Source organism: Pararge aegeria, chromosome 21 (assembly GCF_905163445.1).
Source record: "Pararge aegeria chromosome 21, ilParAegt1.1, whole genome shotgun sequence".
NCBI classification, from domain to species: domain Eukaryota; kingdom Metazoa; phylum Arthropoda; class Insecta; order Lepidoptera; family Nymphalidae; genus Pararge; species Pararge aegeria.
In genome coordinates, this window is record NC_053200.1 from 13,242,080 (window position 1) to 13,257,611 (window position 15,532).

Sequence of the window (15,532 nt, forward strand, 5' to 3'; positions counted from 1 at the left end):
CCCGTTGTTGGGAGAGGCCTTTAGTCCAGCAGTGGACTATTATAGGCTGTTAATGATGATGATGATGATTATTGAATTATTATTGCCTTAAATAGTATTTAATTTGATATTTTTATTTTTAGGTATTCAGCTCCAGGTCTTCCAGTAAAACCCACTTGTGATCACGGCCATAAGAATATCTTCTACAAATGTAATGAACTGTCTTCAAATGATATTTTTCATTTTCATCGAAATTTTTATTTCACTAAAAACAAAATAGATCAAGATAATTTGCTATTAAATTATTGCAAAACTACACGCACAGCTAGAAAAAGGCCACGAGACCAGAGTCGAAGTGCTAAACTGATGACTGTGAAATATTATACAAGAAAACATAAAACTGGCGAAGTAGTAAATGTTTGCAAACGAGCTTTTTTACAGATTCTTCGAATTAGACCCACGCGTTTAAAGGGAGTTTTAAAAAGACACCATGAATCTGGCTTAATAGCTCACGAAAGACGAGGAGGAGATCGAAAAAGCTTCGAATACAGATCTCGATTAGAAGCTGTACAAAAGTTCATTCAAAGATTTAAACCCCTGGAAGTGCATTATTCAAGAGGAAAGGACAGAAATCGTATATACTTAGATCCCACTTTGAGTATAGCAAGGATGTTCCGACTATATAATGATCAAGCAGGACCTGGTATGTCGGTAACTCATTCCTTTTTTAGAAAAGTTTTTACACGATATTTTAATATTGGATTTGGTACGCCGCGTCAAGACGTGTGCTCTACCTGTATTCAAATAACTGAACAAATAAAACACGAAAAATCTGTTGCAGAAAAACAGAAACTTATGACCAATTTACGAATCCACAAATTAAGAGCGAAAGCTTTTTTCCTGAAACTGCGCGAAGAAAATGACGATCTCCTGACTTTAAGTTTTGATTGTCAAAAGAATTTGCCCCTGCCAAAAGTAGCGGATCAAGCCGCCTACTATTCAAGACAATTATACTTGTATAATTTCACAGCTGTCATAGGCTCTTCTCACTCGGTCTTACAGAAAAGTAATGTGAGGTCTTATTTGTGGACAGAGGACATTAGTGCAAAGTCGTCGAATGAAATCAGCAGTGCGGTGTATCACTGCCTAAATTCTTTTGACCTTCACAACATAAAAACCGTTCGGTTGATGGCCGACGGCTGTGGAGGTCAAAATAAAAATTCAATAATGATAGGAATGGTCAGTAAATGGTTCTCGGAGGCGCCAGCTACGTTAAAGCGAGTTGAAATCATTTTTCCAGTCACGGGTCACTCATTTTTACCCGCTGACCGCGTATTTGCACTCACCGAAAAAAGGGTGCGGAAAATAGAAACAATAGTAAAACCAGAAGAGTATGAGAATATCATAAGCGAACATGCTGAAATTTTCAAGTTAGGTACAGAAGTACCTATATACGATTTTAGATCTGCTGTGAAAGAAACTCTCAAAGATGTAAGCCGGTGGCACTTTCAGATAACTAAAGTTAAACGAGTTGTCTTGAAAAGAGGCAAGACTACAAGACGCATCTTAGCCCGCGGCGAACTTTCATATCAAAATGATACTGGAGTTGCCAAATGCTTGTTACGTCCTACCCGTAATTTCACTCATCTAGTTCCAGATCAATTGAGTGTTGGAGTGAAGGTGACCGAAGCTAAACTTAATGATGTGAAAAAATTATTAATCAAACATTTTGGACAGAAATGGTTGCAGTTAGACTACTTGAGCTTCTACAGGAACATTTTTGAAAGGGACTCTAACGTGGAAACACGTGAAGACGACGCATGTTGTGAACAAGAAATGGAAGAAATACTAGACTTCGTGTAACAAAATACTTTTCGTTTTTTACGTTCTTTCGATTCAGGTGTGAAGCAAAAATAATTCTGAAATTATAAAAAACTCGAGGCATCTAAATTATCGTGAAAATAATTTTGATGTGTCAGAGTCAGACTGATTTTGCTGTTTTATTAATTGCTTGTAACTTTTAAAAATCTTCATTTTGTTGTTTGTATACGATTCAAGTTGATAAGTTTATGAATCTGATTAAGTTTAAAGACTTTATTTATTCAGTATTTTTTTTTAAACTATCATGAGAATGATGATTTTTTTGCGATACTATTCAAATATTTAGTTAGATACATAAATCTTATAATAGTACATTATGGTACAAGTGTGAAATCTTGGTGATTGCCGCTGAGGCGCTATTGAGGCCCGAGCCGTTAGGTTAGATAGCCGAGGACGGTAATCATCAATACACACGTGTATCATACGACGTTTTTCAACACACTTGTGAAGAAAATAATACTAAAAAATAATTTTTCCTTGGACATTTCAGGTAGTAATTTTTTACTACTAAGCTACATTAAATAAAAAATAAAAAAAATTTTTGAAAAAAAAAAATTCCAAAAATATTTTTGGATAAAAATTATAAAAAAATATTTAAAAAAAAAATTCCCAAAAAAAAATATTTTTGAAGAAATTTTTTGAAAAATTTTCTGAAAAAAAACAAAAAATAAAACAAAAATTAAAAATGAAAAATTTTTTGAAAACAATATTTGAAAAAAATTTAATTTTCAAAGATCATGGAATTCCGCAAAGTAACCTTGATTCTATTCAATATTTTTTTTAAGAATAAAGCAACTCAACCAATAAAAACTATAACTCACATGTGAATAATAGTAATGGAAAAGTCACGGTTTGAATAATAGGTGTCTTTATGTGCCTAACTGCGGTGAACCTAGAGCCACTTTATGAGCAAGTGTGTTGAAAAACATAACGTGTTATTGAGTTAAAGTTTATAATGTGTTATTGAATTAAATTTTTTATTTGCTTAATATGTATAACTTTTTTTTATAAAGGCACAATTCATTTGCCACTTCCACTGGTTCGGAATTTAGATTCTACTGTAAAGAACTGGCAAGAATTTTAATACTATTCAAATAAGTATTTGCATAATTTATTTAGTTATTTTTTTAAGTTTCAGTTTTCTAATAAGTTTACGAGTCCGATTCTTTAGGTTTGTATAAGTAAAACTTTATTTTTCATAAAAACTTACAAAATCGTATAAAGCTTGTTATTTAGCCTGAATCCGTCCCATCAATATGCGATTAAACAAAATGCACTAAGTCCCGATGTTAATTTCAGCAGACTAAACTAAGTCCAATGGACTTGGCTCTTTTTGATATTCATTATCTAAGTCCATTAAAAAAATGTGAATTTTGTTCCAATTTATCGAATTTACGTAATAACATTATTAGGATAAGATATTCCAATGACATAAATAGATATTAAAAACTACTTTTTTTCCCATTATAAAGTAGTTTTAACTGGATAATGAAAAAAAAAACTTCTCTACCAATGAAACTATATGGACATGGTTCATTATGAAATGTAACGTCACATTTATCTGTTTGTTTGACCGTACTTAGCGTCTGTTTGTTTGTTAGTTCTCACTTAGCCATATCTAAGCAACCAATCGAGTTTATTTATTTAAGATAGCCTAGTGATTAGGACTTCGGCTTCAAATTCGGAGGACCGAGTTCGAATCTCTAACTTTCATAATCAATGCGTTGCAAGCAATTAAAATATCACTCGCTTTAACAGTGAAGGAAGACATCGTGAGGAAACCTGCACTCCTGTGAGTTCTCCATAACCTTCTCAAAGGCGTGTGGAGTCCACCAATCCGCCCGCAGTGGGCAAGCGGCCTAAACCCTTCTCACTGTGAAAGAAGACAGGAGCAGGTGTTTTTTTTTTTTTAAGTTAGAAAGTAATGATGAGGTCTAGTTTGGAGCACGCTTGCCTAGAAAAAGCTTATTCACTCTAGCCTTGAAGGTACTCAAATTATACGTGGCAGGAAACACAGTGGCCGGGAGGGCGAAAATGGGTTGAATTTTTTTTTTTAATTGACAATACACACATCGCCATCTAGCCCCAAAGTAAGCGTAACTTCTGTTATGGGTACTAAGACGACTCAAGAATATTTTTATGAACAATATCCATTAATACTTATAATATACAAATAAACGCCCAAACACTGAAAAACATTCATTGTTTATCACAGAAACATTTTCCAGTTGTGGGAATCGAACCCACGGCCTTGGGAATCAGAAAGCAGGGTCGCTGCCCACTGCGCCAGTCGGCCGTCAAGATGATGACAATGAAGTAGGTATTGCTTAAATAAGTGAGTACTTAATGTTTCTGATTTTTTAAATATTTTTTTTTACTCTAAATATTATTACTGCTATTGTATTAAAATTGCATGTTTTTTAAAATTTATTCTATGTGTTAAATGCAACCAAGGGTTTGTATATTTGCACGCCAGCTAATGGCAATACACTGTGACTTCGTAATTAATATTTAAATGACATCTGTGTAAACGTGTGTATTGTGCAAATAAAGATCTATCTATCTATCTATCTATCTACGCACCGTTTTCATTCGTGAGTATCTTCGCATTGTGGTCGATGAGTGCGCAGACAACTTCCGAGTGGCCGCATTCCGCCGCGAAGTGCAAAGCGGTGGCGCCGCATAGGGCTCGCTCGTCCACGCGAGCGCCGCTGTCTAGTAAAAACTGAACCTGGAAATGAAAAGAAATTGCTATCAAATTTCATCACAGGCACTTATGAAGCGTTCATACATAAATGTTTACATAATTGTAAGGGGGTGGTGATAACTTCGTTCGCTAACTTAAACCTAAAGCTACGAGGGTTCCAAACGCGCCCTGGTCTAAGAAGAGACCACAACAAACTTAGCCGGGTAAAAAATTTTTTTTTGTGATCATCATCTCACAGTAAATTTATATTCAGCTATAAAGCTGGAGCAATTCACACCCAAGCTTTTTCGTTTAAGTAATCCTTAATATTATAATAGGATTTTTCTCTTTTTCACTTTCTTCTCATCACTTTTTCCCCTACTATTAGGCCAGTGGGTAGGACTTCCGACTTCACTCACGGGGGAGCGAGTTCGAATCCCGGCACGCACCTCTAACTTCTCTGAGTTATGTGCGTTTTAAGCGATTAAAATATCACTTGCTTCAACGGTGAAGGAGAACATCGTGAGGAAACCTACAAACCTGAGAATTCTCCGTAATTTTCTCAAAGTTGTGTGAAGTGCAGCGTGCGCCAGCGTGGTGGAATACGGCCAAAACCCCTTACCATTGTGGGAGGAGACCCGTGCTCTGTAGTGGACCGGTAATGGGTTTATATGATGATGATGATTTTTTTTGACGGCCGATTGGCGCAGTGGGCAGTGACCCTGCCTTCTGAGTCCAAGGCCGTGGCTTCGATTCCCACAACTGGAAAATGTTTGTGTGAAGAACATGAATGTTTTTCAGTGTCTGGGTGTTTATATGTATATTATAAGTATTTATGCATATTATTCATAAAGATATTCATCAGTTATCTTAGTACACATAACACAAGCTACGCTTACTTTGGGACTAGATGGCGATGTGTGTATTGTCGTATATTTGTTCATTTATGTAATCAAATTAGTACAAAGTTAATTGTTGGCGAGATATTGTATCAATAAAACAAGCAATTTTAATATAAATCGACTGCAGAGGAAACTTAAACTAAAAAAATGAAATTAAAACGTCTAACTGTGACTTCTGTTCATTGAACAAAAATTATAAACCAATAATTATTAAGAAAACTCCATTGTTAGTTTGATGCAAGAAGCACCCTACATTGAGTGTCAGAGGCGCGTTGCGGCGGCAGAATTAATTCAATCAATTGCGGGCATTTCTGTTGTAGCAGAAACAGATATTTGAAAAAGTACATTCAAACAACCAACAACTTCCAAACTAACTAAATGCAGAAATTAATGTTGATTTTTTTCATCACTAGTGTAATTTACTTCATTATTTCGATTACTGTGGACTGGATAGATATAAAACACTGTCGTGTATATAGTTATGACAAAAATTAACGACAAGTTCAAGACCAATATATTCAAAGTTTAATAAAATATTTACCATATTCATGAACAAATATATTTACTACAAATATTGATCTATTTGAATTGTATTCGATGAATAGGTATGAATTGCATTTATTTATTTATCTTCAACGTAATTATAGTCGTAGTTTTAAACGTAAACATGCTTATCTAGTTTCTTTATAATGTTGAAATAGTCACTGTTATACAGTGTTATACGTTTAAAAGTATATACTTACAGATAAAATAATTATACTGTTACGTAACTGAATTTGAAATTTAATAATTATTTTTCCAGTATAACATTGGAGAGAGGAAATCTGAGTGTGAGATTTTTACCTACGTTTTCTTATTCGATCACGTGAAAGTTAACTACGATTTATATGGCATCTAAACAGCGCCATCTAGGTAGAACACTGGGAAACTACTAGTTTTTGCTTTTGAAACCATATGAATCGTAGTTAAGTTTCATGTGATTGAATAAGAAAGCGTAGGTAGAGAACCTACATATTCGTTGTTTTTATTTTATTTTTATCGTGATAGTTGACAGACCACGCTGGTGGCCCATTTGATGGTAAGTGGAAAACATGCGCTATAAACGAAGCAGAGCATGCAAGGAACTCGTCCTGCAACATGCTGGCCTGTGTCCACCAAGCTGAGGCGTAGGTGATGAGCCTCATCATATCAAACCATTACCGGCCCAACAGGGCACGGGTCTCCTCCCACAATGAGAAGGGGTAAAGGCCGTACACATTTCTAACTTGGTCCACCACGCTGGCCCAGTTCTAATTGCGGCATACATCGAAATCATAAGACCTTATCACTTCAAGAAGACTTTTATAAATAAGAAATTTAAAATACCCACTTCAAATTTGTCATAGTGTATAGTATTCTACTATTCAAGCCCCCTCATTTTTTGCCCATACTGAGGGAGCTGTGACGAAATATGCAATCCGCCAATTCTGTGGCCGCGGCCGTCTTGGACAGATTTATATCGAACATAGCCTGCTAAGCTTCTGGAGAGAGCTGGGCTGGCTGGATTAACCCAGCGGGGAGCCGTACCAGTGGCACTACGTCCAACGGAATGTTCCGGCCGACCAAGCACGGTGACAAGCACACGAGAAAGAAGAAGAAAAACATAAACAGGATATATTTCGGAGAGTGTGCTCAAGAACTATTTGATCTAGTTCCCCCCTCGCATTTTTACCATCCAACCGCGAGTCACCGTAAGGACCTGCACGGTCGATTTACCGCGGTCGCAACTTCGTTTCTGATCCGCACCGCTAGGATCTGGAATGCTCTTCCAGCTTCCATTTTCCCCAGTTCCTACAATATGAGTACCTTAAAATCAAGAGTGAATAGGCATCTTCTAGGCAAGCGCGCTCCACCTTAGGCTGCATCATCGCTTACCATCAACTGTGATTGCAGTCAAGCGCTCGTCTATAAACATGAAAAAATAAAAAATTGCTAAAAACACTCCCGACAAATCCACCTTTAAAACCAAAAAAATACATCAAAATCGGTCCTTAATTACGATGCTACGATGTTAAGCTACGATGCCGCAGACAGACACAAACAAACACGTCAAACTTATATATATTAACCCCGTCGTTTTCGCGTCGGCGGTTGGAAACAAAAGAAACTCACCACATCCAAGTGACCTTTGTACGCGGCGATCATAAGACACGTGTTGTTATACTTGTTCGCCTTGTGTATGTCCGCGCCATGCCTGACCAGGTACTTTACTATATCGAGTCTGCCGTCGAAGCAGGCGGCGCGGAGGGGAGTGCTCAGGGTTCTAGTGGCGTGGTTCACGTTGGCCCCGGCGCGGACTAGCCGTTTAACTATACCCAGGTGGCCAGCGCCGGCCGCGCACCAAAGTGCTGTGGCGCCTGTGGAATATTAAACCAGTTAAATCCAGTTACTACCAGTTAAATCGACATCTCCATTCACCCATTGGCGGAAACAATTTTGATGTTTTTTTTTGGCCTGGCATTTTTTTGAACAGATAGGCTGACTCTCTAAAGACAATCATCCGTGATGATAGTTGAATCGCGCTTGCCTAGAAAACGCTGATTATAGTCTGGATTAGCATCTGCGGAATATTAAACCAGTTAATTCCAGTTAAATCGACATCTCCATTCACCCATTGGCGGAATCAATTTTGATGTTTGTTTGCTTGTTCGTTCCGAATAGAATGCTTTCAACCTTTTCTTATCCAAATGAAAGCTTGAAGTATAGTTATTTTTTTTAAATTGATCTTAGCCTATGTAGTAACATAGGCTAAGACCAATTTAAAAAAAATAACATCCTTTCAAAAATTTCTATAATGTGAAACAGAGTAGCAAAATTATGCTTTTAAAATTCATTGCGTTGAGAATATAAGCTAAGCAATATTAACATACATACATTTTAGCTCGGGCTTGCTTGCCAAAAAAACCCATTAACCCTCACAGCTAACCCTTAAATACGACGCATTGGTAGACTCCCAATGAGATGTTTAGACGACATCGAGCGAATCGCTGGAAGCCGATGGCAACAAGAGGCCCCCAGGACCGTGGATTTTGGAACTCCCTACAGAAGACCTATGACCAGCAATGAGCGTCTATCCGTTGATAAGATTATGATGACCTCAGTGGCGTGCACTGAGTTATTTACCCGGGTATGCATACAGCGGGAAGATTGCATAAAATGGCAAAAATCCTCTTCCAATACGAGTTATATATAAATTTTAGGGTAGGCAGTGCTTTTTTGTGCATGCATGAAGTGCACGCTAATGGATGACCCAAACAGGTTAACCCGCTGCAGACTAGCGCTCTTAGACTGCATCATCACTTACGCCATGTGAGATTGCAGTCAAAGGCTAGCTAGTAAGAAAGAATAAAAATAAAATATCAACGTCAAATTCGACCAGATCTTTTGTGATTAGATCTAAGTATGAATGGACGTTTCTGCTTCGTAGGTGATTATTCTCACCACTGCGTCATGTAGGTCGTCAAACTGGCGTAAGTAGGTGCTTTACGTCGTCTTTACGGCTAATTACCCATTTAAAGAAAATGTACTGAAAGATGGACTTCAAACACAAGCCATTGTCAGAAACATTTGAAGTATTAACAAAACAAAAGCTGCCAACGGTTATACTAAAAATCTAACCTTAAAGGGTGACTGCTTGCCAACCTCTATATGGGATGCTTTCCGTCAATTAAAGCGAGCAAGGTTTTCACAAGAACATTCCTATAGGGTGTTAATTTCTTATAGGGTTTATTTATTTTAACATCTTTATTGCAGAATACAAAAAACACTTTTAATATATTATGTGCAAAAACGAACTTATCACTAAAAGTGTTCTCTTTCAGGCTACCTAAATTAATGGAATATGGCAATGAGAGACGTGAGATCGCAATGAAATACATAGATTTGTTTTTAATTAAAGAAGATTTACACTCTAAAGAATATCTACTACGTAGTGTTAGCAGTGGCGTGCATAGAGGGTATGCACAGGGTATGCAGATGATATAAAATGAAGAACATCTCCAATACGAGTTACAAACGTACTCGAGGTTATTTTCATATTATATAATCTGCATACCCTTTGCATATGTGCACGCCACTGAGTGTTAGCCTGGTCTTTTTTTAAACAGATAGGCTGACTCTCTAAGACAATCATGCCTTAGAGAGTCAGCCTATCAGTCAGTCAGTGGCGTGCACAGGGTTTTTGACCAGGGTATGCATAAAGAAGGAAGGCGCCATCAAATGGAAAAATCCTTCGCATTTATGGATAGGCAGCTTTATTCCTTTGTCTCATCTGTCACCAATTTTAAACATCTTCGTAGCAATGGCTTCGTAGACGCAAGACGGGCAATGCCAAACGAGCTGTTCATATTGGAAACAAAGATCTGGATATGGGCCAAGAGAAGAACCACCGAGCGCGATTCAATTTATGGTTTTATGCAGCGTACGATCCTAGAGGTTGGTTGTAATTCGGCATCGCTCTCCATCTTTTTCCTTTGTCGCAGTGGCTTCATAGACGAAAGACTGGCAATGCCAAACGTTCTAACATCATAACTATCTCCGTATACGATATTAATCTTCGTAATATTAAGACAAAACTAATAATAATAATATCTTTACTTCATCAGATTTACATTTCATTAGACTGAAAGTGATGCTATCTCTAGAATCCTACTTTTTAAATCACTTATGATCATTTATACACAGTTTAAACTGGCATTAATGTTCTGTAGTTAACGTACCTAGACTTAATTCTCTGTTAGCATATATTACAATCCTGGGTGGTTTTCTGATGCTAGCTATATTTTTTTTTTATAAACTTTTATGTAATAAATTAATTAATAAATAAATAAATAAATTGCTCTTTCATCACGAGGTATCGTGTTCTCAAGTGTCTATGTCTGGTCTATTCTTTTACATGGATGCGAAACATGGATTGTAAAGAAGGAAAGTTGTAGACGTTTGCAAGCGTTTGAGATGTGGTGATTACGAAAAATGTTTAAAATATCATGGAGACAATTCATCTCAAACGCTCAAGTATTACGAAGGGCCAAATGCCAACGGAAACTAATGACAACCGTCATACAAAGGAAGGTTGAGTTTTCACTCACCTACAGAGAGGAACTGTTCGAGTTTCCAAAGTTGATCCTTGAAGGGAAAATTACCGGGAAAAGAGCACCATAGAGACCGAGCAAGAAGTTGTTCGACGATATAAGAGAGTGGACCAAACATACCTATTCGGTATTGAAGAAGATGGCACATCATCGTTCGATTTTTTACCGGATGACCTCTGATGATGAAATAAATTGCTAACTTAGATTTCGATATAGGCCAAGTGAAGCTAAAACCGACCGCGATACATGACTTCGTGCAGAGACTTTCCTGAAGGTTGCTCATATTTTTGCATCGCTTCATCTACGGTGAATAGGCGGCCTTATTTCTTTGTCCTATCTGTCGCCAATTTAAAGATTAAACATCTCCGCCGCAACAGCTTCATAGACGCGAGACGGTCAAAGCCAAACCTGCTTAAGTGCGGATTAATTGCAATAAATCATAAGGAAACAAAGATCTGGATGGGAGCCAATTGAAGAAACACCGAGCGCGATACAAATCGTGACTTCTTTGTGTACGATACCGAAGGTAGCTAATAATAACGCACCACGCGCTTTAGTTCGAATGTGTAGGTACATGTAAAAAGTCAACGTTCTTTAGATAAAGATTTTAGGTACGCATTTACGTCTCCTTTACGGAAATAACCTTGTTTTAATGGTTTTTTTTTGTTTGCGTTGATTTATACGTTTGTTTTAAGAGGAAAAGGGATCCGTGATTCATGACTATACCTATACAACCCTTACAATTATTTCAAGCGTCGCCGGATCTCGGTGCCAACAGAACATTAAACATGTCTTACAATATTATCTATCTTCCAATAGTGCGTGTTGCCAGTGATGACTTACGGATCCGAAACGTGGTCGCATACTATGGGCCTCATAAGAAGGCTCAGAGTCGATACACAGCGGGCGATGGAGAGAGCTATGCTAGGTGTATCTCTACGTGATCAAAACAGAACTAGAGTTACCGACATAGCTCAGCTAGTCGCGAAGCTAAAGTGGCAATGGGCGGGGCACATAGCTCGGTGAACCGATGGACGATGGGGTCTTAAGGTGCTGGAATGGCCACCCCGCAAAGTTAAACGCAGCGTGGGTCCGGCATCCAAAGAGGTGGGCAGACGATATCAGGCGAGTCGCTGAGAGTGAGGACATCTAGCTAATCATTATTAGACGGCCGATTGGCATAGTAGGTAGCAGTGGGCTCTGAGTCCATGGCCGTGGGTTCGATTCCCACAACTGGAAAATATTTGTGTGATGAACATGAATGTTTTTCAATGTCTGGGTGTATATATGTATATTATAAGTATTTATGTATATTATTCGTAAAAATATTCATAAGTCATCTTAGTACCCATAACACAAGCTACGCTTACTTTGGGGCTAGGTGGCGATGTGTGTATTGGCGTAGTATGTTTATTATTATTATTTATATGTTAAAAATACGTGTGGTATTATTATTCTATCGGGATATTCCGAATCCTCGTGAAACGGAATATGGCGTATAATGGAGTCGGTGGCCTCGAACGCCATAAAGTCGTAATGCTATCCTTGTCCAATGAAAAGCGGATGAAGAAGACGAAGAACAAGGGTAGTCTGAACGAGGACAAGAGGGCCAGGACCGTGGGTTGCGGAACTCCCTACAAAAGACTTATGTCCAGCAGTGGACGTCAATTGGATGAACTGATGATGATAATAATAATATTACAGCCAACGCTGTGTGGTGTGGGCAGCTCAGAATACCACCAAAAAGGCCACGAACCACGGCCAGCTACAGCGTTTTATTATCCTTTTCATACAATTTGCAAAGACGCGCTGCACCCGTGTAGCCGGTGGCGGCCACTCGCTACAGCAATGACATACCACAGTAATTTTTAACATAATTTTATGACAAAACAATTGGCTGAGCAATTATTTAATATTAAAATAGATTTATTAACCTGACGATCTTGAATAGTAACTAAATATTCTGACACCAAATATATATTTCTACTAACACTAAATAGAATCCTGAAATCGTGTATTTGTAATAGTTATAAGGGTCAAACTGTTTGTTATTGCTATGCCCTGACAGGGCCTCATGACTATGTAAGGGCATGGATGCAAAAAAAATAAAAACAATGTACGCGGCTCGCCACTTTGGGTAGCTACTGGCCACACAGTAGAGTAGAGCCCCATCCACCATTAAAATATCGCTTGCTTCAACGGTGAAGGAAGCCATCGTGACGAAATCTGTCCGCCTGAGAGTTCTCCAAAATGTTCTCAGAGGTACTTATGTGGAGTCCACCAATCCGCACTGTGATAGCTAGGTGGACCACGGCCTCAACCCCTTCTTATTGTGGGAGGAGAGCCGTGCCCTGTAGTGTGGCCCGGTAATGGGTTAATAGGATGATGATGACGATGAAAGTTAAGTACCCAATTTACGCGGCGGCGGCATTGTCTACGTCGTCTTTCTATTAACAATAGTCGTATTATTATTACACATAAATTATTTGGATATTATCACCATCATTAATCATAAAGTCACCATCATAAAAGTTAAATTTTTAACCTTTCCCCGGGGAGAAAATTATCTCCTGCCCATGCTAGCCTTACTGCGAGTCGCTTGATTTAATAACATTTAGTAACACCTAGTGGGGTGTCTACTTACGCTGCGTTTTCCAATACAGGGTTACCATTGGAGTAGCACTTTAAGTTCTCGATTTGTTGAGCTATATCATCTGCTCATTTTTTATTTCATCACACAGTTACGAAGTACCCTACCCTACCGTCAAAGGCGTGCCGCTAAGCGATTTAGTGTTCCGGTGCGATGTCGCGTAGAAACCAGGTGAGGTGAGATATGCCTTTCATACTCCCTAACAGGTAGGCCCGCTAACATCTTAGACTTAATACACATATAGGGTGGGATTGCAGTCAAAGGCTAACTTCTTTTAAAGGAATAAAAAAACAGTGAAACTCCCAAGTTTAGAGTTTGGTGTTGGTGTATAATTCGATGCAAACTTCATGTCGTCGCTAGTTAGCTGCGAATAGCTTTGCGCGAAGTCAAATTTACTTTCCCGCGGATTGGCTGATACAGAATATTGAATTCTGCGCATCGAACGCACAAAGTTCGAATAGTCATAGAGTTTGACTAAACAATGTCACTTTACGAGATTACAATAAACGAACGCCTTTTTTGGAGCACTTTATAAGAGATTTATAAAAAGAATAGTGCTATAATTTTATGTTTTTTTTTGACAATCTCCTTTGTGGATCTTGCTGATTTGGCACACCTAAAAGCCAAAAAAAAACAAAATATTAAGAAAAGATTACAATTAAAACTTACCTTCTATGACATATTCGTCAAATTTGACAGTTCCCTCTGTTTCCAGTCTGACAGGTGGGCGGAACTTCATCAATATTATTCTGACTGCACCCTCCCTGCCATGCCTGGCTGCAGCTATCAGTGGTGTACATTTCACTCCGTCACAGCAGACGTCCTGCAAACATTTCTTTGCATTTAATTCAATATCAATGTTACATTGCATATCAAATGAAATGAAATTTTTAAATTTTTATGAATGTATGATAAAATTATAAATTCTTAACGACTAACTTAATTAAATGTTGCAACATACCCAGTTAGTACTGAAATTTTGGTTAAATTGCAGAAACGCTTCAATTTTATAAAATACATTGCTTTGCCACTTTTTCAATGTATTCTTAAATTTTTGCTACGTACTACCGTAGCTATTGAGCACTAGTTTTTCAAATACATGGCTGTCCTAGGGCACTTATTGAATATTAATCTGTCTTTGTTTTGAGTGTGTCTTGGAAATATATCTGTAACCTTCCTAAAGAGATCTGGGTTAGATTTAACAAAAGATCCTATCTCTAAAATATATATGCTAGGAAGTTTAAGGATTCCTAAACTTTTAAATATTGGTCTGCACAATTCGAATGGGGCTTTACCCACCATTGTGTGTATGCACTTTTTGGAGCAATAAAAACTATATTTTTATCTGTATATATACCGTTCCAAACTATTCTGAGGAAACCAGTGTTCTGCACAGAGAGGTAGAATATGACCTAAACCCAGCAAATAAACTAAAACGTACAACAAGCGAAGTGCTTACGTGCGGAAACTGCCCAGAGAGAAGAAGAAGAAAGAAGATGACCTAAACCCTTCCAATTCTGAGAGCTGTCGGCTGATCATGGTTTTATAGTGATGAAATAATTTAAATAAATATTTTAGGAAGTTTAAAAAAAACTCAATGACAAGGTAGATTAGTGTTATCAGTGATATTTCTGTTTATAGAATATTTGCATGTCATTGAACCAAAAGCATTTGCACCTGGATATAAATAAACACAATGTTGTTTTACCTTCGTATTTATAAATAACTTACATTAATAATGTACCATAGTGCCCTATTGTATTTGCATGCATATGTTGTTTGTTGGTTTTTTGGTTGCACTACTGCCATTGATTTACTATGTATTAATTCAAAACATTATTAATATGTATGCAAGTGATAATGCAGCCCAAGATAATAAGGGGCTCCTTTAGGGCATAGCATTTATATTAGTGTGGAAAGGGTGGTAGCTGGCCACAGCTGAAGCTCCTCATAATACTGCCCTCACAAGGAATCAAATGGCTTATCACTGCGCTGGGAAATGCTTTTGGTAACTGAATGTATAATATAAACAAAAACTTGTGGTTTCCAGTGTTACATTCAGCGAGCTGTGGGCTAACCAACTATTATGTGTTATGACCTCAACCACTATTGAAAATAGGTTATAATTTAAGAATACCGAGAGTGTGACACTCTACTACATCTTATACATATACTTGAAATATAAATAGTGAACTTGGTGACCATACCACTCCAGATAAGTTTATTTTTCTATTTATTTACTATACTATACATTATACCGCTGGTAGATTAGGCAGCAACCCAGATTTCTGAGTTTGTGGGTTTG

General features: G+C 37.7%; 1 protein-coding gene across 2 annotated transcripts in view; it reads right to left on the minus strand.

Moving 5' to 3' along the window:
- LOC120633026 (protein fem-1 homolog B) overlaps positions 1–15,532 on the minus strand; it is a 35,788-nt gene that overhangs the window by 19,019 nt on the left and 1,237 nt on the right. For both annotated transcript variants that reach the window (XM_039903059.1, XM_039903058.1), the window contains exons 2-4: positions 13,897–14,050; positions 7,600–7,844; positions 4,444–4,591 (exon numbers count right to left, since the gene is read on the minus strand). In XM_039903059.1, coding sequence (XP_039758993.1) covers positions 4,444–4,591; positions 7,600–7,844; positions 13,897–14,050 — 547 coding nt within the window. The remainder of the gene's footprint in view (positions 1–4,443; positions 4,592–7,599; positions 7,845–13,896; positions 14,051–15,532) is intronic.